Raw genomic sequence first — 23,810 nt, 5'->3', positions numbered from 1 at the left:
ATTATTTTACATATGTATGTTTATGTTTGGAATGGGAGGAGGGGATGGAAACAGCTTTAAAAGGTCACCGACTCGGGAGGAGAAGAACAGGCCTTTCTGCCACCTTATAGATGAAAACCATAACGTAAGACTCTGCCAAAATAGTCATGCAAGCAAAATCCACCTTGGAAAGGTTCTCAAAAAAGCCCGCCTGCGCATGCGAACAAATGCCATTCCATGGAAGCAGACGATGAGGCCGAGAGCTGACGCATACAGTGCCAAAACCCTGATCAGCGGCAAAAAAAGGAAGCACTACACTCCGACCAGAACGGCAGAAAGTGAAAGGACTGCATCAACTAGTGCCGCCACGAGCACAAGCGGAAGAATAAGGAACCATATCGCCTGCAGCAAGGCAGTACACGCCTGACGAAGCCACCAGACGGGTGGCGAAATCGATGGCGAAGAAAAATTTGTGCTGAAAAATTTAATAGTAAGCTTATCAGAGTAAATTAACTATCTCCGCGTAACCACCAAACAGATATCTTTAGATACAATGACAAGTTCTGCAATTATTATTATCATGCATTTCATATTCTAGATGCTCTCTTATTTCCTTAAGTATCCCCCCTTTCACTGAAGGAACTTACTACCATTCCGATACTTACAATATTCTTGTTACCTTTTTTCTACTTGTATTTAATGTCCTAAATGGGGTCTACACATGTAAGCATTTTTCATTTAAATTTCTGGTCATATGATGACATGAGTATAAGTATTTCAAAAAAGTATTTGTTCCACATTCAACTGTTATTTTGATCTTTGATGGGCCAAGTAATCCATCCTACCTGCAACATTACTGAATGAGTAATTCTATGAATTATGCCAATCTTGGAAAGAGCTGTGAATATTTTCTGAAAATCACAACGTTTATTTATGGCGCCACCCATAAGCTGATCAATAATTGTGTGTGTGGTGAATATGTATGTACATGTCATTAGTGCAGAAGTTTTTTCATTTTTATACTATGCATTTCTAAATAATAAAAATACATTTGAGAGTAAAACTTCACTTATCCACATTTACACACTAACTTGCATTTTACAATTAGTGAATTCCTTGTGATTACTACAGACTTGTACTGATTTAAAGCAAATGGAGTTCATGTGAAGTCATAAAGGCCTGACATGCCACAAGAAAGGTTGCAGAACATTGATTTCAAATTGAGGTACAACCTGCCTACACCCACACCCCTACATGCAAAAAAAAAGAAATACCCTAAACTCTATGCTGAAATAGATTTTAGATGGTCAGGGCCTGCCAAGTGTTTTTCTTTTTCTTTTCTTTTACTTATACAGGGTGTCTACCAAAATAACACATCCAAAATTCTTGACGTTTTCTAGACCTCCTTTCCTTTTTCTTGACCATTTTTTTCTTTTTCTCAACGTTTATTTAATCACCACTTACTTAGGTACAGTTGAAAATTAAGAAAATTTACATTGTTATGTACCTGTATTGGGATTTTATAAAAGATTAGTACAAATATTCAGTTTTTTCAAATCCCAGTACAGGTATATAACAATGTAAATTAGCTATACTATAAAAAATAGCAAATATTCTTCACCACAAGAATAATTTCTTGACCTTTTCTTGACCTATCTGTTGATTTCTTGACATTCTTGTCTGGTAGACATCCTGTTATACTTTTCCGACCCTACTCCTTTGAAAAGGAACCATGTTCAAACATATTGGTGCACCTGGGGATGTTTGGAGAGAAATAGTAATAACAACAATAAAGAGCTCCTACCTCGTTTGCAGAAAAGTGTACTTGGATTTGTCCATCACTCACTCACACACACAGTCATTTGGTCAATCTAAACCTACGTATGTGATGGATCATCTCACTCTTCGATGGCGAAATGATTTCAAGCATGGTTTCCAGGGTAACGTGCAACATATAGCAACAATGGAGTATTGTTCTGTTCTGTCGATCCATAACTATACATACGGAACTGGGACCACAACAATGGTTCGGATCACTTTCACTATGGAACGAAAGGTGCCGAAAGACACGGCAAGCTATATGAACGCAACAGCAGGGGTCATCACTCTCACAACTATTTATTCACATGCCAGTTTCGTGGCTATCTTCGGACAACTTCATAGAGTTCTCGACATGCTCATCCCACAAACCAAAGTAATCAATGGGCACCTCAACACAAATGATAACATCTTGCATTATTATTATTTATTGGCAGGAAGGAATGTGCTAACTTTCAGTGCAAATGGGCGCTTTAGATTCAAACCAATGTTCTCATGCGATACATTTTTGCCTATAAATTAAATTAAAGGCTATTCATTGGAAGTAGGCCAGCCTCGTTCAAACACAGGCCTGTGTGACACACGCTACTTTGGAGATTAGCTTGAGAGGCCTGACGTAAGCTCAAGGCACTGATTCTCAGCAAGAGACTTGGGGAAGGATTGAACTTTCATCTCCTCCATGCCACCAATGCAGCTTCTACCTTTTCTCAGAGAAAACTAAGGGAATCATGGGCATATGGAGGTTGTGCAAACACAAACAGTGAGTTTGACACGAAGGAAGCGATGAAATTGAGACACTGAGTCTCATCACCTCTGTTCTCTGGCTCTCAAGACCGAGTCTGTTACAATTATCTTCAAGCAGTTCACAAATGTCCTCACAATGCTGGGTTAACACTGAAATTTCAGAGCTCCATCAGAGATTGAACCTGGGATGTTCGTACCGAAGACAATTTGCAACCTTCTTGTGAGTTGGCATTGCTCTCACCCATACTATATAAAAAGGCAACAACGTTGACTGTAAATTAAAAATCAAGACAGGAATGTTACTTTCAAATACATCTTTCATCAATTAGAAACATTTAGTGTACAGGGTGTACACAAAGTCTGTATACCCCCTACATACATTATTATCACAAAGGTAGAATGTACCTCTTAGGAATCCAAAATATTTGCATGTGTCCCTTCGTGGTCCCCACATAGTTCATGTTTTCCAACATTCTTTGGGTCATTTTCTGAAAGGCTGCACACACCTCATTTTTGAGTTCATAGATCAGGGCTTTTGGGGGGTCATGTAAGAGGAACTGGACAATTGTCCGATCCTCATCTGATCCAACGATTCTTAAAGACAGTATTCAGGCAGCATGAAAGAGTCAATGTGAAGTGGGCAGGTGCCCCATCATGCTGAAAGCAAACAATATTCAGAATTCCCACCCCTTTCCACTTGTAAGATAGCCACAAGTGCACACATCATTTGGGGATAACTGACGTTATCAACAAAACTAGTAAAAAAAGAAAGAAAAACAGATGTGTTGCTGTCATTACGGCCCAGATCATCGCATGAGGAGGATGGTCCTCTAAAGAAATGTAGATTCCCCCCCCCCTAAATCTGTGCAACATCATTGCTTCGACTTTTGTCTACAGCGACTCTGAGACAACAATGAACTCAAAATTGCAATACGCCACAGAGGACAGCAACTTAAGATCTTGAGATTGCAGAACACATGCCAAGATTGTGTAAAAGTCACCAGTATGAATGGGGCATGATTCCTCATGTAAATATAGGTGTATAACAGGCACGTATATTCTAGGCTAACTAGAATAACTCCGAAGCCTACATTAAAATACAGGAAATCAGTGTGGTAACTGATGCTTCACTCTCAAATAACGACCATGGTTGAAAAATAGTGCTAGTGTATGGTCGTCTTTACTTTGAACTATCACCAGGCTTCATCCTGAAGATTCTGCCCCAACCAGTGCATACTCAGCCTAATGTACCTGAGGTGGTGACCCGTGATGTATTTGTGGTAGCTTCTAGTGCTCCTAGCCCAAGCTCTGGGCAGAGAAGTCTTTAGTTCATCCTAGAGATCCCCTCAGTGTATTCAACAATTAGAATACAAAATCCACTAAACCTCAAATTCAGCTAAATGAAATGTGTATAAAAATGTAAAGATGCTAATTGACGGCAGGACGTATTCTCCTTGTTGACAAGACATTCATGTAAAAGTTTGTATAAGAAAACATTGTGCAAACTTTAACTAAATTATGTAGATGGCAGCACTTGCTGTACCAGATTTAGTAATTTTACGATGAAATTGGCAAACTGTTCCTGCCACCTCTTGTAATTCCGCTTTTGTTGCCAGACAAATCCAAATACAGACTTTCCACTCGCGGTTGGGCTTTCTTTGGTAATTGGCACTGGGGAACCCCTCCCTCTGTGGCTTTGAGCCTGTCCTTCACAGCTAGTAAACATCCTTGTATGATAACAAAAGCTGAAGTGTCATCTTGAGAACTACAAAACTAGATGGGAAGCATTTTTTTAAATATTTGCCATAAAAGAGTTCATGTGTGAAGTATGGCATGTGTTCTACTGTTCTGTGCTGTGTGGTCAAGTAAGAACAATTAATATACTTCATGAACTCATGGAATAGACACCATTCTCTTGCATTCCTTACGAGGATAGACTTGAAATAAATTTGGATGTATTGTTTAGTGTATACAAAAAAACTCATCTGAAGAAACATTATATGAAAAACTGACCCAGAAATTCACACAGATGGAGAGAACAATGGAGTTTATGTTCAAGTAATTGATTTAAGGTAAGAAGATAATTATTGATTATTTTGTACTTGCATATAGGTCTAATGTAAATATTGCATATAAATATTGCTAATTTTTATAAGTAAACGTGAAATAGTTTATGTTCATTTGCTGTTAATGACGAGATTTCAATGTAACAAAAACTTTAAGAACATGAATAAGGACCCTTAACCCCCACCACTGGTGTATACAGACTTTGTGTGCACCCTGTAAAGAGGACCAATTTGCAATTACTGAGATATATTAACTAGGCAATCAAGTATTTCACTACTCCTGTGATATACATACCTGCACATTCTTCCATTGTATATTTTTTACATTCCCTGTTTCTTAATGTATATGAAGCAAAACTATAAACAGATGAAGGCTGCTGCTGTGACACTGATGGTACATTTTCTGCATTTGGGATCTCTGCTTCTTCCATAACAGCATCTGATATGCAACCTGGCTCCGTTACCTCACTTTCATTCTTCAATGTTGGATCACTAGATACTAAAGAGTCCACTCCATCCTTCTCTGAAAAGCTTTCTGTTTTCCCAACAGTTGCTGAAGGTGATTGTGTATCTTCCACATTAGCAATTATGGGTACATCACACGAAACACATGATTCCATGTGAACATCATTTTCTGCACTCAAAGCTTCATTGACAGACTTTGAAGATTCCACATTATGCTCCATGCTGGAGGAGAGTGAGTGGGTACCAGATTTACATTGTTTAACCACACGTGATATTACAGGGATCCCAAGCTTTTGCCTTGTTTCCAAAGCTGATACACTCAAAGAATTATTTCTAGCTGTAGAATTCTCAGCAATGGTTACTGAATGGTGAACCATTGTAGCCACTTTTGGAATGGCTTGGGATTTGGATTGCAAAAGAGAAGTTTTGCTAGTTGCTGCCGTTGAAATGCCAACCATATCCTGTTCATCTGAATCTGGTAATCCACAAATGCTTAATGTTCCAGCAGCAGGCAGCTGTGGTGTATTAACTGAACCCAACTTCGGGAACTTTCTGTTAACTAGTGTTCCAGGAAGGTCTGGGTTCCCATGAGTATTTTCAACTGCCACATGGTTAGTAAATGAAGATTCCATTATGTCACTTCTTGGTTGGCATGGGAAAGATGATAGTGAATTAAACAGATCTTGTACAGGTTCTACCACTACAGGCATTGAAAATTCTCTTGCTATATTCTCATTGGTGAATTCCTTTTCATCCACTTCAGGCTCCTGTAGGTTATCTGTGCAAGGCGTGACTGAAGATGATGCTTGAGGTGTCACAGATGTATCCTCTATAACTGTGCGACTGCTTTGTTCATGTTTTATAGGTGATGCTTGGATTTTTGAATTCTGCAAGATAAATATTAGCATTAATAACTTGCATAATAATTTGAGCCTAATTTATCAGAACATTAATACATAATAATTTACTTTATTAATTGAAGAACATTTTATCAGTTCCTTAACCAGTAAGAATGTGTGTATGAGCAAAAATTACCCAGTTGATTTTGCAATAATATATTTTTCAATCCTTCCGATATTTTGGATGAGGTCACCCTTCTCAGTACCTTTCCAGTGAACACTTCCGAGTGTAGTGACCTTGAATTGTCTGTTAGTTAGTTCGTTAGTTTCACCCACAGGGCCATAGAAACAATGCCTGGGTAAATTTCACCAAACGTGCACTCGTATGTCTCAGTCTGGTATTTGAACATGTTTTTCTTTCTCATATTTTTATCAATTACGTGATTCAATGGAAATGTTCAAAATTAATAAAACAGTTAAAATTTGGACTTACAAATTAATTTTGCTTCTGGGTATTTTTTACCTAGTGCACAGGCTTATGTTATAGCAGAGAGCACTCATCTTACAGTCTTTCTTTCTCCTAATCTTTTCTTGATTATCTTTGTGTAGTGAAATAAAAATGTTCAAACTTAATCAAATTAAATTAATCAATGAAGATATTATTATTTATATGCTTTAAAACAATTCATATATGGACTTAATAAGCAATTTTATTGGTATTTTTTACCCAACATGCCAGGGGCGGTTACTGATATTTTGAGGTGTTGCACAACGACCGGATATTTTACAACAAAATTTCATAGTTTTTGTTAGTATATTTTTCATTTGTTTTCCTATTAAATATATTGAACATAAACAAACAATTTTGCCCTTCATTCATAAAGCAAATTCCATTATGATCTGTTAAAAAAAAAGGAGGCAACCTGCGAGATTTCACAGTGTTGAGTAGACGGACAGGTAAGCGTTGCAAAGCTGGAGCAACGGCCTGATCTCTACTGCGAGGAGTATTGGAGCGAAGTTCAACGCTGTTCTTCCTATTCCCTGCTTTAGTTGGCTTCGTCGTTGCAATGGGTTTACAACACACCAAGGTCAGGCGACCCGTTTCGGATCCCCCGGCAGATGAGGGAAGAAGAGGACGTACCAACAACAAATGCTTGATTGCTATTTCTTTCATACACCGTTAAAGAGCAGCAGCGTTCGGACAGCAGCCAAGTTCTCACTGTCTGTGCCGTAGAGCAACAGACAAAATGTCCACGTTAGGCAAAGATTAATATTTTATTTTGGGGAGATTCTTAACCTAATTTAAGTTATGCTTGAAACTTGTAACAATTTGATTTGATTTGTTGTTTTTTAAATCCACTTTATACACAGAAAGACTAATCAGGACTGGACCTACAGTTTAAAGTGGGTTCCGAACATTAAAGTACTTATGTAATCACAAAAACACAATTCTGCATAATATTGCTGCCGAATAAATGGAAACTTCAGATTTTGTATGATTATTAATTGTACTCCTCGAAAGTGTCACACGTCAATCACATAAAATTATAAGTTTTATATATATATATTTATATATATATATATATATATATATATATATATATATATATATATTTATTTGCTGCAACCACCAACATTCTGAACCACGAGCCACCACTGCAATATGCATACTTACATCCTACTAGAGAGCACACATCCTGCAGGGTTAAAAAAAAAATTCCCATGTTCTGACCCCACAGAAAGGAAGAAATGAAAACTATTCCCATAAATGTGCATTTCAATCAATGAAACTTGATGTCAGTAATTATGTACAGTACAAACCCATACTATAATAAGCAGTTGGCAGTATAATAGGAGAAAAAATGTTGGAGAATACTGTATTTATGACTCTGCACATTCAAACTGAAAACAGGGTAATTTCTGTGAAATCTGAACCATGGACATAATGGTGTTTCAACTGTGGGACATTCCATGTGAAATCAACCAATGAAGAGGCACATTTCAACTTCACATATTTTGATACATTTGAAATTTGGCACACTGAAAAGGCCACCTCAGATAGGAAAATATGCAAAGTTGCACATTCATGACCTTTTGTATTTCTAAAATGACAGGGGTGCAAAATGTGCGATTTTGACAACTTTTTCCAGTGTCTTGTTAACTTTAAGTTGTAATATTTCAGCAAATCAGGGAACTTATAGAAGTGATTTATGTAGGCTACAGATGCTAATAATTTTTATTGGTGAAATATGAAAAATATATGCACTCACGAACATTTAAATCATAATGCAATTAAAAACACTAACCATTTTCAGATTAGTTCATTTAGTTATTTACATGGCATAGGACCACTTTTTGTAGAATGCCCCTGCACTAGGAGGCCAAAATATATCACAACTTGCTCAATGACCTTGTTTAGAATACAAATATTTTATACTAAATACAAATGCAAAGATGTTTGATACTAGATTTTCAATTTTACAAATTGACATTCATCTGAGACTGAAGGCATTTTATGGGGATAAATGCGTAGAAATCAGTACTGTGAGATCTTGGGCTTTTCATGCTCATAAAGAAAACCCCAGCTGAAGAACTCGCAGCGTATGTGAGAGAATGGAGTGGAAGACCGCGTACTGCAACTGATGGAGGTCATCGGAATCATGTTCAGCTGGGTGAATCCGAATTTGTAGCACATTTTCTGTGGTTAGAAACTCGATCACGGAACGCTACTTCAGGTGCTCCAACGACATTGCATGGTTACATGCTGCCATTTTCCTTGCTATAGTTCAGCACCTCCTGGCGATAGAAGTTTGAAACCTTCAATGGAGAAGCAGGAAAGTCTTGTGAGTGCAATGTATGGTAACTCAAAATCCAAAATGCGTTTACAAGGTAACAAAAAAACAACAACATATGAAGCTTTACTCTTCAGCATGCCCTAGTATATATACACTTTATTGCAGATCCGTTTCAGGATTGTAATGTTGTTGATAGACATTCCAAATTACAGTTTGCAGAATTTAGACACAAAATGGTAATAAGCAATAAAATTAGGCATACCATATTTAATGCATGATATTGAATTTTTCACGAGTTTTGTATCTCTTAAACCAAATGAATATCAAAATCAAAATTTTTGCTGAAGTTACTTATCATGGAGTACTGTATTGTGTACAAATTTGAGATTTTTAAACAACGGCCCACCAGAGATATTTAACCTTGAACTTGGATTTTTTTTAACAAAAAGTACATGTTTATGACCCTGTAGAAAAAAAAAGGATTAATTAAAGTCTCAAGCTTCAAATAATTTTGACACACACTATTGATACACAACTACTTGCACAAAAAAATTCAAGTGTCAAACAAATGGCCTTCACCCAAAAATGGCATTTTGAGCTATTAAAATACATAAATTTGACCTTAAAATTTATTATGAGGAAAAATATTTAGAAAATTACACACAAATATAATTGTAGCCTATAATGTGCTTAACATCACAGATTTTGTTGTAGGACTTACCAGAGCTGAGATAAAAAAATGCCCGCCATCTTCAAATCGGTGATTGTAAAAATAGAATAACAGTGGTTCTGAACTGTCAACCTATGAGGCTCACACCACACAAAAAATGAACTTTTTTTAAAAATGGTCAAGCAACCATGTTGTACCACATCATATGGAGTGACCCCTCTTGCTTTATGTGCAAGTTCATAAGTGAAATCATGCACTGAAAATTATGTTACATTATTAGATTCTATTTAAAAACATATACAAAACTACTCTAGTTACATGAATATGCATGTGCGTATACTATGTATATATGTATAACAAAATTACTGAAATACCACGATAACACTCAGGAAAAACATCCATTATAAAAAGCCAGCAATTTTGCAACTACTGCTTATGTCTAGCTATAAATTTCATATCAAAAGTTGTATCTTAAATTCAGAGATGTGCCTTTTTACATGTGAGAGAAAAATGAAAGCTGCAGAACAGGAAAAATGCAGCCAAGTATGTATTTTCATTGTTTTCAACAGTTTGGAACAAAAGAAAAGGACAAAAAAGCCAAACCAAAAAACCCACACAAAAAAACTCAGTCCCTTCCCTGGCCACTTCCAACTCTATGAAAACATAAATCTAGAATAAGTACTTCTGTATCATGTTTTGCTTTTGGCACTTCATATTAAACTTATTCATCTTTGTTACATTTCATCGATCTCTTTCATATATGTTGTCTAGTTTTTGACATTACATAGAATAAACTACATACTGTTCAATAAAGTAGGTCAATATCAGTGGCGTAGCATGGACATTTCGGGTGGGAACGCCAAGTCCGAAGGTAGGGTTGGCCCTTCTTTGCTTATTAATTTACTTATGGAATTAGTCACCATTGTTTCTTGCCTGAAGTCAGCTTGGTTTTCAATAAAACATCCATGCATGTTTTACCTAGAAAATTAGATGCCTCACTATGCCACAAATGTTTTGAACTCTGGTGTTTTATACCTTTCTGCATGACGCAAGTCATTAAAAACCTACCTGAATCACAAGCGCCTCTGCACAACAGTAGACGTCATTCTTGTGGATGATCTAATTGATTTGGTTTATTTTACGTCGCTTTTCTACCACTTTCGGATAATCGCGAATACGAATATGAGTGATGATATTGAAGAAGGGACACTCACGAAGAACACCCGTGCTCATGCCGGGATTCGAATCAGGGGCCTCTGTCGCCTTGGCAAAACACTCTGACACAGAGGTGGGGGGATGATCCAACTATCGTACACTCAACTGACGTAACAGTGCCGATTAGTAATTCAGACCACTGTTTATTACATCTTGAGAATGTTGATAAACATTTTAAAATAATTTTGTCCAGAGACCATTTGATGTTAAGAGTTTTCAAATGAATGCTAAACATTTTCATTGACAAAATATTAAGCAGTTAGATACTAACGATATAATAATAACTAGAGCCTGGATTTATAAGCTCAAACGAACAGTAAAATAAGCAAGTTAATAAGCACAAAAAATGAAAAAAATAAGCACCAAAATATGCATAAACAAATACAGGAAAATCTGAAAACATATTTGTTTATTAGATCTCTTAACTTGCTGTTACAGTATGTAAGGAAGGTCATCCTGAGGTTTTCTTGTGTGAAGCTCCAACATCTGTCAGTGAAGAATGATTTGTACAGTGAAAATGTTCTTTCCACATCGCATGGCGTCACAGGCGCATGTGAAAAACACCACAGTTTTTTTCCGGTGAATTCCTCTTCAATGTCTGCTTCTTCACCAGAAGTCTTTTTATAAATTTGACACAGTGTTTTGTAACGGAAATTTTTCAGTAATACCTGACTGAGCTTGTCGGGCGCAATTTTATCATGGCATGGCGTGGATCGCGTCAGCTGACCTACGAGGAAAAGAGGCCAGGAAATTCCTGTGATGCTATTTAGAAGCATTGATCTCATCATCCCAATGCCATTGTGTGATTGAAATAGGATTGAAATGACAGATTTGGGTACAATATGCTATTTTAAATCAAAATCATAAAATAAGCAAGCATAACCGTTTCCTGCAGAAATAAGCATTTATAAGCACTTTCAACCTTAGTTAAATAGCTCATCAAGGTATGTAATACGAAGTATAACCTTTCTTCTTCCCATGAGAAGTCTGGAAAAGAATGTGCATTTCACTTATAAATCCGGGCTCTAATAACAACAATAAAAAAATAATAGTTTTGCGGTTAAGTGGTAGAGCAGCCACAGGCTGAACTTCTACCAGGAGGACTTCACCAACTTATTTGACAAAACCTGTGTTGATCTTTTAGTTTTTAATGCACATCGCTGTTCGTGCGATAAATTATATAATGCTGTGGCCATTAAGAAATGGTATATTTGAGTTTGGTAAAGTTACGTCAGTCAATATTGCATATTGTAACATCACATAGCATGAGTGGCATGAGCGTGAAGAACCGGGTATGAATTCTACCACTGTCGTCTGCTTCAGAAGGCAGGAAGGGTCACATGAACCAATCACGGTAGACCTCTGCTCCGTATGCTGGCGTACGAGAGATAATTTACGTGCTTGCTGTAGAGATCCAAGCATTCCCTCCAGAAAGGCATTGAAAAAAAAATGCTAGAATGAGCGTTGTTAGTGGAGCGTTGCAAGCGGATCGCGAAAAATAGCTATTATAATGCCATGAAGGTCAAACATATATGAAATTAGTCAAGTTTTACTTTATATTTACAGCTTTTACGCATTTTTGAAATTTTAAATCTGGGAATGCCGGGCGTATGGGCATACTATAACGCTACGCCACTGGTCAATATTAATTGTACTTACTTTACATAAGGTACAACTTACACCACATGCCATCATTTCACTAAGTAATAAAGACCAGCATTGGCACATATTTAATTTGTTTTCACCACATCATGTGGCTTCCTCAGGAGATAGGACAAGAATAGTCAAGAATTAAAGACAGTGCAGTGCCCTGTCACTCCTTTCTACTCTATGTCTGGCTGGCAACAGACTATCCTATCCAATATGGCTGGCTGGCTGACAAGAAGTAAAGATGGCTGCACTTCCTGTTGGTCATTTGTTTATTGTGAGCTCATTCCATGTCAAATCAAATGATAACAATTATATTTGAACCTTAAGGATTCAGATTTTTTAGATTTTCTTGTTTATACATTGCACCTATCAAGAGGACAAAAACTTCCAAATTTCAGATTTTTTCGGTTCTTAGTTTATGAGTTATTGACTTTCAAAAAAGCAAAAATCCCAAAATTTGATGACATTTTGAAATCTTTCGACAGCTGTAGATCAAAAACTATTTGACCTAGAGAACTCGAATTGGAGTCATTCTCTTCTGCTTATAAGGAGCTTTAATTTAATTTTTAAGAAACTTAAAAATAAGTTTTTTTGAAAATCTCAGAAACACCATTTTTAATTTTGTTGAAAAAAATATATGATTTGAAGACATCACTTGACTATTTGTGTGCAAAATTTCATAATGGGATGGTACTGGGTTCCTACAGAAATTAATTTTTTGTATTGTAATGTGTGCGAAATTTGCTAAATTTGTTGACTTCAATGTTATAACCACAACTATATGCTGAGTGGTTGATGTTGAAGTCTTCATATTAGTCTATTTTATAATATTTGGAGTACAAATAACATGAAAATACCTAAAACTTATCACCTTTAATATCAAGCAAGCAAATTGAAAATACGAGGGGAAGTCATTAAATAAAAGGAATTTTATTCTAATCTTAATGGAGATTTATGCACAACAAAAGTTTGAGTTTCGGCACTCAAAAAGGTTCCTTAGCAACATGCCATAAAGGTGTCGTGACAATCGAGCAATATGCGCCTGCACAGTACCTCGTACAGCATGGCCGCTCCACTGTTGACTTGCACCGTAGAAGAGCTACAAAGTGTTATTCGTTTCTTGTGGTCAAATGGACTGAAACCTTCTGAAATCTAGAGCTGAATGAAGGTTCAGTACGGAGACAATTGTTTAAGTCAGGGGAGAGTATATGAATGGGTGAAAAGATTTCAAGACTGAAGACGAAATGTCAGTGATGAACACCGGAGTGGGAGGCCAGTTCGCGTGGCAACCAAAGTAGTGAAACAGCAAATCGATCAGTGAATCCGTTAATTTAGTACACTCTCCCCAGACTTAAATATTGTCTCCGTACTGAACCTTCATTCTGCTGTAGATTTCAGCATAGGCGTACACAGACCCTCTGATTAGAGTGTGCGGGAGCCTTGATGAAAATTCATTTGGAGAAAGAAAAACCTCATTCATCTCACTGTTTTATTGTATCGATGGGTATGGAAGAGGGGCGTATATAGAGTGACTCTGGAACTACTGGAAATAACTGTATTAGAAGAATACACACTTCCGTGGCACCGATGTTCTTTGCCCCCCTCCATTATTCCCCCTAATTTACATATGAGGTTTCATACAACAGATTCAAAACAACTGCACATAATATGTTCATTTCCAAAAGTGATGGCCATTAGGGAGGTGGTTGCTCCCTCACTTTTTGCCCCTAAACTATAGCCTCTTAATGCTGAGCCTTGTCTGCAAAGAAAAAGTAAACTGTCTTTGCCACTCCCCACTTTGTCACGCAATTGGTGCTACCGATTTCAAATGTAAGTGCAATTTATTCTTGGAAACACATAGGTAACAAAACTAACGAATAAACTGTACGAGAGTGTTAATAACAAGAAATTTGCTAGAGAACGAAGTTGGATAGATCAATACATAGTATATCTTACGTAGTTGCTTGGTACTTTCGCCGGCTTGAAAATACTTAATTATGTAAAGAGCATAATATCAATTATAGCCTGACAAGTTAAGTCCCGATATGCGCAGATCACTGTGCAGCACTTCCTATTACGTCATCCTCCCCACCACTCTTCTACATACTGGTCTGAGAGTACAAGTGGTGCCAACTCAGCAAAATTAAGATAAAACAAATATGACAAACGATTTTTACTGTGTGAATTGACGGTGCCGGCTCATATCAGTTTATCAGTGGTTCATTTGATTTAATCCGATCTTTGAAAATGCGTGCGGTGCACGGATCGTAAACTGTAGTATTACACAAGCACGTTAAGGTTTATAACGAAGAGAAACTTCTGGGTGAATGACTTCATATTCTGAATGCGACATAGAGCAGTGACCTGTTTTGTTTTTTTTTAAAGCTGAGTGGGGTGGGGGTTCTTTTGTTTATCGTACAACAATCACTATGAGAAGGCAATCTTGCCTGTGCTCTTTTTTAAAGCATTGAAATGTTCTTGCTCTTTACCCTTGGCTGCATATTTTTGAAACGCAAAATTCAAATCCTGCCGGCTCCAACGAAATCCACAATCTGCTCCGGAAAGCCCCTTAGAGGAGAGGCCAGACAAATTGTTTACAATGTTGCAACATATTTGTGAAATCGGAAGGAGTTACATAAGCTTTAGTATAATGTTGTCGAGTCCACAAGCGCTGCCACGGGAGTATCTAAATGGATGGTTTCTCAAGTTTTAAAATAATTGGATAGGATTGATTTGTTGTTTTAAGTCCACTTTATGCACAGTAAGGCTAATCGGGACTGGACCTACAGTTTAAAGTGGGATCCGAACCACTATGTGCCTCCACCGGGAATCGAACCCGGGACCCCTAGATTACAAGGCGACGACCCTACCACTGCACCATCGGGGAGGACAAGTTTTAAAAGAAGGAAAAGAGTCGTTGGCGAAAGGTGAGCTGAATTTCTGTACTCTGACAGGTAGAAAAGAGCCCAGGAAAAAGTGAATACAAATTTCGTTGAAAATCCTCAGACCATTCCATTCCCTCCAGGTTGTAACACTGCGAACCAACGTCGCTGTGGAGAATGGAGTGGGGAAGTGTGGTGCGAGATGCGCAACAGCTATTTGCAGCGTCTTGTTTTTAAACTTGTCAAGTTATAATAACGGTGATAAGATTCCTCTGCACTAAATTCCTAAGCAAGAGTATTAGAGGGGACTACTGCCCCCTCTTGCCCACCCGTGCGCACACCTGAGAGTTTCAGAAGGTTTCAATCCCTCTGACCACAAAAAAATGAATAACACTTTGTAGCTCTTCTACGGTGCAAGTCAACAGTGGAGCGGCCACGCTGTACAACCTACTGCGCAGGCGCATACTGCTCAACTGCCACGAAACCTTTATGGCGTGTTGCTAAGGAACCTTTTTGAATGCCGAAACACAAATTTTCATTGTGCATAAATCTCCATGAAGTTTAGAATAAAATTCCTGTTATTTAATGACTTCCCCTCATACATTTTTCAATTGGCTTACTTGATATTAAAGGTGATAAGTTTTAGGTATTTTCATATTATTTGTACTCCAAATATTATAAAATAGACTAATATGAAGACTTCAACATCAACCACTCAGCATATACAGGGAGTCCATAAAGTCCTGCAAGAAACTAAAACTCTATAAATTGAAAACTATTAAGTTTATTAACAAAATATTTTGTGTGTACTTACAGCAAGGTTCAAAGTTTATTTCCTGCTTGTTAGGTTCATCGCCAAACCTCCAATTGTGCACCATTCACGTCCAAACACTGTTGCAGTCTTTCTGTGAAACCGAGAATTGTGTGCTGACGGTGCTCTCCTGGGATATTCAGAATCACATCTCTTATTTTTTTTAGGTCATCCAGATATGCTGGTTTCTGTAAATACACCTCGGTCTTTACATGTCCCCACAACCAATATTCGCAAGGTGTCAAGTCTGGTGATCTTGCAGGCCAAGGTGTGGGCCCTCTTCGGCCAACCCATCTACCTTGAAATTGTTCCTTAAGAAACTGCCGAACTTCAAGGGCAAAATGCGGCGGCGCCCCATCTTGTTGCATGTGGACATCATTGATGATGCCTAACCTATTAAGTTCTGGCACAATGAATGTCTGTAGCATGTTCAGATAGTTCTTGCCATTTACCGTCTCTTACCAATGATGTGGTCCATTGAAATCACACACCACACATTCACCTTGGGACTACCCCGAGTTTGCACTTCAAACTCGTGTGGATTTTCAACCCCCCAAATTCGGCAATTGTGTATGTTCACTTTTCCCGACACATGAAATGTGGCCTCATCTGAGAACAGAATCCGAGACAGAAGGTAACCATCACCTTGTAAACATTTAAGCATTAACCCACAAAACAACATTCTCATGTCACAGTCTTTGTCTTTCAGATCGAGTACAAATTTTGACTTGTAGGGCCGGGCCTTCACCTTCTTGCGTACGATCTTGTGTAATGTTGACTTCGGTATTCCCAGTTCCAGTGATCTTCGTTTCAGCTATTTTATTGGACTCCGATGCACGCTGTCCTGCACTGACTGAATCACATCGTTACTCGATCCAGGCCTTCCACTGCGTGGCAAATCTGACACACTTCCCGTTGCCTTGAACTTTTCATACCATCTCTTGATACTTGAATTTGCTGGAGGTGGCTTCCCATATGTTGTCTGGAACTTTCTCTGCACTGAAACCCAAGATTTTTAACTCTGCAAACCACAGAACACACTGTGCCTTTTCCTGGATGGATGCCATCTTAAGTCACATGATCACGTTATTACCAGTGCAAGCATCACTGAGCAGTGTGGCCAGAACAAAACTTTAAACTTCCACCCTTCTCATCCAAAAAATGTGTATTGTTAAACGCAACAGCTAAAAAGCTATAGAGTTTTAGTCTTTTGCAGGACTTTATGGACTCCCTGTAGTTGTGGTTATAACAAAGAAGTCAACAGATTTAGCAAATTTTGCACACATTACAATACAAAAAATTAATTTCCATAGGAACCCATTGCCATCCCATTATTAAATTTTGCACACAAATAGTCAATTGATGTCTTCAAATGATATATGTTTTTCAACAAAATTAAAAATGGTGTTTCTGAGGTTTCCAAAAAAAAATATTTTCAAATTTCTTAAAAATTAAAAAATTGAAATACCACAGTCATGTTGTATTCCAAATTAAAGCTCATTATAAGCGGAAGAGAATTACTTCAATTTGAGTTCTCTATGTCAAATAGTTTTTGATCTACAGCTGTTTAAAGATTTCAAAATGTCATCAAATTTTGGGATTTTTGCTTTTTTGAAAGTCAATAACTCATAAACTAATAGCCGAAAAAATCTGAAATTTGGCAGTTTTTGTCAACTTTACTGGTACTACCACTGTCTAGGATGTCTAGGTTCAGTTCCCGGTTGATTTGGCATGGAATGGGCCTGTGATGGGATTGTAGCGAACTGTACAGAAGAAGTGAAGATAAGACTTGTGACGATTCAAGATGTCGGGTGATAAGTCCACTACCATATGCAAATTAAATGGAACTAATTATGCATCATGGAGCTACCAAATGAAAATGAAGAGCACACGGAAAGAACGGGTTAAGTACATTTTATCAATTTTTCAGGAGAGCATTGTTTAACTTCAAAACGCTATAACTTCTACATTTAAGTATCTAAAAAGTTGAAAGTTGTACACCATATGGAATGCTTATTTGTATACAAACATTACACGGAAAATTAAAAATATTATAGAATTTAATCTTCAATACATCTATCTATCTGTGTGTCTGTCTGTCCTCTAATTTTCTCTATATAACTGTTATGAATGTCGTTGCAAATCCGGAAATAGTGAGCTAATGCCTGAACTTCGTCTCTCAACTTGCTTCTGATAAGAACCATGTCCTTGTCACTTTACATATAGGAATGTTCCCTAAAAGGGAATGTCACGTGAACACAATCAAAATGCTTCAATTGGTGAACAAGATAATGAATATATCTGAAGAGTGTGTAATTCTTATTTTGACCCCCACACGAATCACAAAAATCTTCTAAGTGATTCACTTCAGAATCAAGTAGTGTGGTCACTTAGTGATGAGAAAAGAAGCTACTTCATTAGACCCTTATTTACAGATTGTCTTTTGGTAAGCATAAAATACTGCAGCATTATCAGACAGTCTATGTATATTAAATAAAAACAGAGAAAGTTGCCATTTGTAGTAAACAATATTGGTGCTGATGTTAGGACTTGGTGGATTTAATTGAAAATCCATGGATATTGCTTCCGTGTTTCTGTACTTTCTGCTTCTCTGTCTGGCCTGTCTCTTTCGCACATAAAATGTATCAGCTTTGCTTTGGTGGACCTCGTTTTCTATGTTTTCCTTTCTTAAACGATAACACAAGTCCTCTACATGCATACGTGTACAGGACTCTGCTCGTTCTTTCCATGTTATGAATGGACTTTGCCCATTCTCTCATTGCATACTATATTTTCCTACGGCAATAGTTCTGTCACTTAACTCATTTTTATAAATTGAATTGATACATCTGCAAGAGTGTGTAAGGAACTATAAAACTGCATCAATAACTCAATTTCAGTAAAAATGGACTTAACCCGTTCTTTCCGTGTACTCTTCAAATGGTGTTAATGGAAAACGATTTATGGACAATCGTGGATCCAGAAGGAAGTCCGCCTGATGTGGAAAATGATGCAGAGGAAGAACATAAGTTACAAACGTGACAAGGTAAGGCATTGACAAAAATTGGGCTTGCAATTTGTGATGAACAGCAAATGCATATAAGACACTTGTGTACTGCGAGAGAAGTGTGGGAAGAACTACAAAGGTTGTATGCACCACGTGATAGCAAGTTTCGAATTGTGCAATTGCGAAGAAAGTTACACTCACAAAGGTTGCGTGACTGTGAACATGTGGATATTTATTTGGGGAAAAATAAATGAAACCGTGACAGAACTGTGCAGTGTTGGTGATAAAATTGAAGATGGAGATTTGGCTATGACAATTTTGTGTGGTTCGCGGAAGCTGCTAGATGACAGGAAAATGAAGTTAAAACACAATCCGCTATGTTCATGTAGAAAAAGACAGTAACAACTTTTTCAAAAACTAAGAAACAGATGGATGTGTCACCTCCCCACCACCAGCATGTGATAATTTGTTTTAAATGTAAAGAAAGTGGACATTTTGCTAGGGACTGTACATCAAAATACATTGCTAAAGAGGACGGTGTAAGGAAAACTCCTAACATCAAAAGCATGAATGTTTCATGTGGTACTATTATTGCAAATGAAAATGTGTGGATAATAGACTCTGGTCCAACGAATCACATGACTCCAAATGAAAATTATTTTTCAACAATTGACAAGAAATTGTGTGCTGAAAAATTTAACACAGGTGATGGTACAACAACACTGGTTGAAGAAAAAATAATAAGGGTGTACTTAGTGAATTTGAAGCTAAAAATACTTTTTTTGGTTCCTGGTTTGAAACAAGGAATTTTATACAATAAGGAAATTGTATTTACCAATAAGGGTTGTTATATTTATGATGAGTATGGGAACAAATTGATTCAGGCTGAAAAACAAGGTACAACCTTAGTGACAATGAAGTTCGACCAGTCACAAATATAGGAGTGCGTTGTGAAAGAAGGAGAACACATGCATATGCTGAACATATTTTATTCAGCAGGCTACATGGAACAAAGGAAAACATAAATTTCCACTGCAACGCAGCAATGTATGGTGTCCACACAAAATAAAACATTTTCGTCCATCTACACGTGACATTGAAGTTCGACCACTGTTAGAGGGGATCCTGTTTACCATGGCCTGTTTACCATGGTGTGACGCCGCCCCGTCGGCGAATAACTGTGGCAATGCATCGGGGCAGGCTGCGGACGAGTCGTTCAAGGTATTTCACATCGATGCGGTGCCATTCCTCCTTCAGGCAGGCGATAAGAGCAGCCACTGTCGTGGGTTCCCTCTGTTTCACACGTCGCTTAAGAACACGCCACACATTCTCAATGGGCGAGAGGTCGGGACTCGATGGTGGCCATGGCAGAGTTCGCACATGATGGCGAGTCAACCATTCTCTTGTCAGCCGCTCTGTATGAGGCCTGGCATTGTCGTGTTGAAAGATGAGACGCTGCCTGTGCATCAAATCCTAAAAATGGCAAAGTCAGAGACTGTGTTAGGGCTTAATTGTAAATTAGATAAGCCAACGCCATGTAATAGTTGCCTAATAGGAAAGTCAACTAAACAACCATTTATGAATACTTATGACACAAAAAGGGAAACATCAGTACTTGAACTTGTGCATTCCGATCTCATGGGACCTTTGGATGTGAAAAGTTTAGGTGGTGCTCGATATGTATTAAGCATAATAAATGATGCAAGTAGGTATACATACGAGACTTGTCCGGAAAGTAAAGATACAAACCAAAAATAAGATATAAAAGAAATGTATTGCTTGCAACTAAAGTTACACTTGATACACTGGTAGAGAGGCTATTTCTCCACATAAGTGCCACCATTGTCCAAACATTTGTTTTGATGCGGAACAAGATTTTGTATCCCTGAATCATAGAAATCCGCCACCTGCACCTGGAACCAAGTTGTGACTTCTCCCCTGACTTCATCGTCGTCGGCAAAGTGTTTTCCACCAAGATTTTTCTTGAGGTACAGGAACAGGTGGTAGTCGCTGGGTTCAAGGTCGAGGCTGTATGGCGGATGGTGAAGGACCTCCCATTGAAACTGTGCAAGCAGATCCTTGGTGACATTCGCTGAATGGGGGCAGGCGTTGTCAGGAATAAAGAGGATTTCACTTGACACACGCCTCTCAGTTTGTTTTGAATTGCACGTCGAAGATGTTTCAAAGCCTGGCAGTAGGTTTCAGCATTAATTGTTCTTCCAGGCGGCATGAATTCCACCAGCAGCATGCCGTGGCAATCCCAGAAAATGGTTGCCATCAGCTTGCAGGTTGAAATTGACGTTTTGAATTTTTTGGCTTTTGGAGAATGGGTGTAGTGCCACTGCAGTGACTGCTGCTTGGATTCAGGCGTATGGTGGAACACCCATGTTTCATCACCTGTCACAATGGAGTTCAGGAATGCATCTCCCTCTTCTGCATAGTGAGTAAGGAAGTCCAGTGCATATCCCAGTCGTTTGGTTTTGTGTTCATCAGTCAAATGTTTTGGGACCCAGCATGCACACAACTTTCTGTACCCTAACCCACTCACAACTTCATGAATAGTGGTTTTCGAACTGTCAGAAAACATCACACACAATTCTCGAATTGTCACCTGCCTATTCACATGCACCTCTGCTTCAATATGATTGCGAAGGTCGTCAGTGATCACGGACGGCCTCCCACTTCTCTCATCATCATGGACATCACGTCGGCACCTTTTCAGCACATTTTGACGATTCATTACGTTCCCGTACACAGTCACAATTTCTCGGTGGATCTCCAATGGACGCTTTCCTTGTGCCTGCAAAAATCTGATCACGGCGTGCACTTCGCACTTGGCGGGATTTGGTATCGCTGCTGTCATTTCCAAAGCATGTTCCTCGCACAAAACTCACCGCAGCACTCACTCCCAATCCTCGTTGTATGGATCACGGTTACTGCCAGTGTTGCCAACTTTGGTACACATTTTTCCCCTAACGTGCAAATGTGTTTGTATCTTTACTTTCCGGACAAGCCTCGTATGTTTACTTTTTGAAATCCAAAGATGATGTGTTTAGGACATTTAGGGATTGGAAAGTGAAAGTTGAAAAACAAACTGGAAAAAAATTGAAAAGATTACGAACTGATAATGGGTTGGAATTCTGTTTGAAGAAATGGGATGAGTTTTGTAGGGATCATGGAATAATACATGAAAGAACAATGGTATACACACCAGAACAAAATGGGGTGGCCGAACATATGAATCGAACCTTATGAATCATGTGAGAAGTGCTTTCAGTGATAGTAACATACCAAGGACACTTTGGGCTGAACTAACATACACAGCAGCGTACATTAGAAATCTTACAACAAATAGTCATAAAGAAGCAAAGACCCCATATGAACTGTGGACTGGAAAAACTCCTAGTGTGAGACATCTCAAAGCCATTACATGTGAAGTTTTTGTACACACACCAAAGCAAAAGCGTACTTCAAAATTAAGTAAAAGAGCTGAACAGTATATATTGGTTGAGTATGCAATTTGTGGACGAGGATACCGAATTTGGATGCCAAGAGAAAATAAAATCATAGAGTCGAGAGATTGTGTATTAAAAGAAGATGGTAACAAAGTTGAAGACCATGACAACTCCCAAGACAAAGAAAATTTAAAGGAAGAAGTGATATTCACCCGACCCTGTGGCCGAGTGGTTAGCACATCACGCTGTGACGCCAAGGGTCCCGGGTTCGAATCCCGGTCGGGCTTGGTTGTTAGTGAATGTCCATTCATCAATTTCATCATTTCATCACTCATCCCCATCTTCGCAAATTAGCCAAGAGACACAAAACGCGAAGTAAAATAAACTAAATCAAATCAAAACAAATCAAAAGAAGTGATATTCTTCAACGAAGATGACCAAACAGAATCTGAATATAACTTAGAAAATATGTCCCAAGAAGAAGAAGAAAAGGAAATGAGTGGAAAATCTCCTGAAGAAAATTTAACCAGAAAACAACGTATGACACTGAGAAAGAATCAGACTCGGAAAGAACATTGCTGTAATCAGACAATAAATGAAGTCATACTCAGTCCAAAATGATTGGATTGAAGCAATGCATTGACATTGGATTGAAGAAATGCAAGAAGAGATAGAATCACTAAAGGAACATAATGTTTGGGAATTAGCAGAATTACCACATGGAGTCACACCTGTTGATTGCAAATGGGTATTCAAGAAAAAGAAAAATGAGAATAAATTGTGCTTCAAAGCACGACTAGTAGCTAAAGGTTTCACGCAGAAAAAGGGTACAGATTACAATGACATTTATTCTCCTGTACCTAGTTTTGACACAACTAGATTACTTACTTCAATTGCTGTCGAAAAAGGATGGACACTAGACCAATATGATGTAAAGAATGCTTATTTACATAGTGAACTGAAGGAGTAATATATATGAAATAACCAGAAGGCTATGTAAAAAGGGGACAAGAAAGACTGTATTGCAGACTGAAAAAGTCTATGTTTGGCTTAAAGCAAAGTGGAAGATGTTGGAATGAATATTTGGATGAGACTAAGAAAGAAAGGGTTTATTAGAAACAAAGTTGATCCTTGTGTTTACAGCTTAGACTCCAAAGAGGGAAGATTGATACTAGTAGTATATGCTGATGATATACTAGCCATATCACAAAATGAAGCAGCGAGACAGTGGTTGAAGACATGTTTGGAATCGTGTTTCAAAGTGAAATATATGGGATTATCATCACATTTGCTAGGGGTGAAATTCAATTATCAAGATACCCGTGGGATAACATTATCACAGGAAGATTATGTTGATCAGCTGGTGAAAAGATTTGAATTACAAGATGCCAAGGATGTGCATACACCAAAAAAA

The 23,810-nt window shown here is 38.0% G+C and overlaps 1 protein-coding gene across 4 annotated transcripts in view; it reads right to left on the bottom strand.

Moving 5' to 3' along the window:
- The window catches only part of LOC146000111 (uncharacterized), a 41,074-nt gene that overhangs the window by 3,618 nt on the left and 13,646 nt on the right, over positions 1–23,810 (bottom strand). For all 4 annotated transcript variants that reach the window (XM_083137453.1, XM_083137452.1, XM_083137454.1 and 1 more), the window contains one exon: positions 4,903–5,959. In XM_083137453.1, coding sequence (XP_082993579.1) covers positions 4,903–5,959 — 1,057 coding nt within the window. The remainder of the gene's footprint in view (positions 1–4,902; positions 5,960–23,810) is intronic.

Source organism: Lepisma saccharinum, chromosome 16 (assembly GCF_977018435.1).
Source record: "Lepisma saccharinum chromosome 16, izLepSacc3.1, whole genome shotgun sequence".
NCBI lineage: Eukaryota > Metazoa > Arthropoda > Insecta > Zygentoma > Lepismatidae > Lepisma > Lepisma saccharinum.
This window is presented reverse-complemented; position numbering and strand designations above follow the sequence as displayed.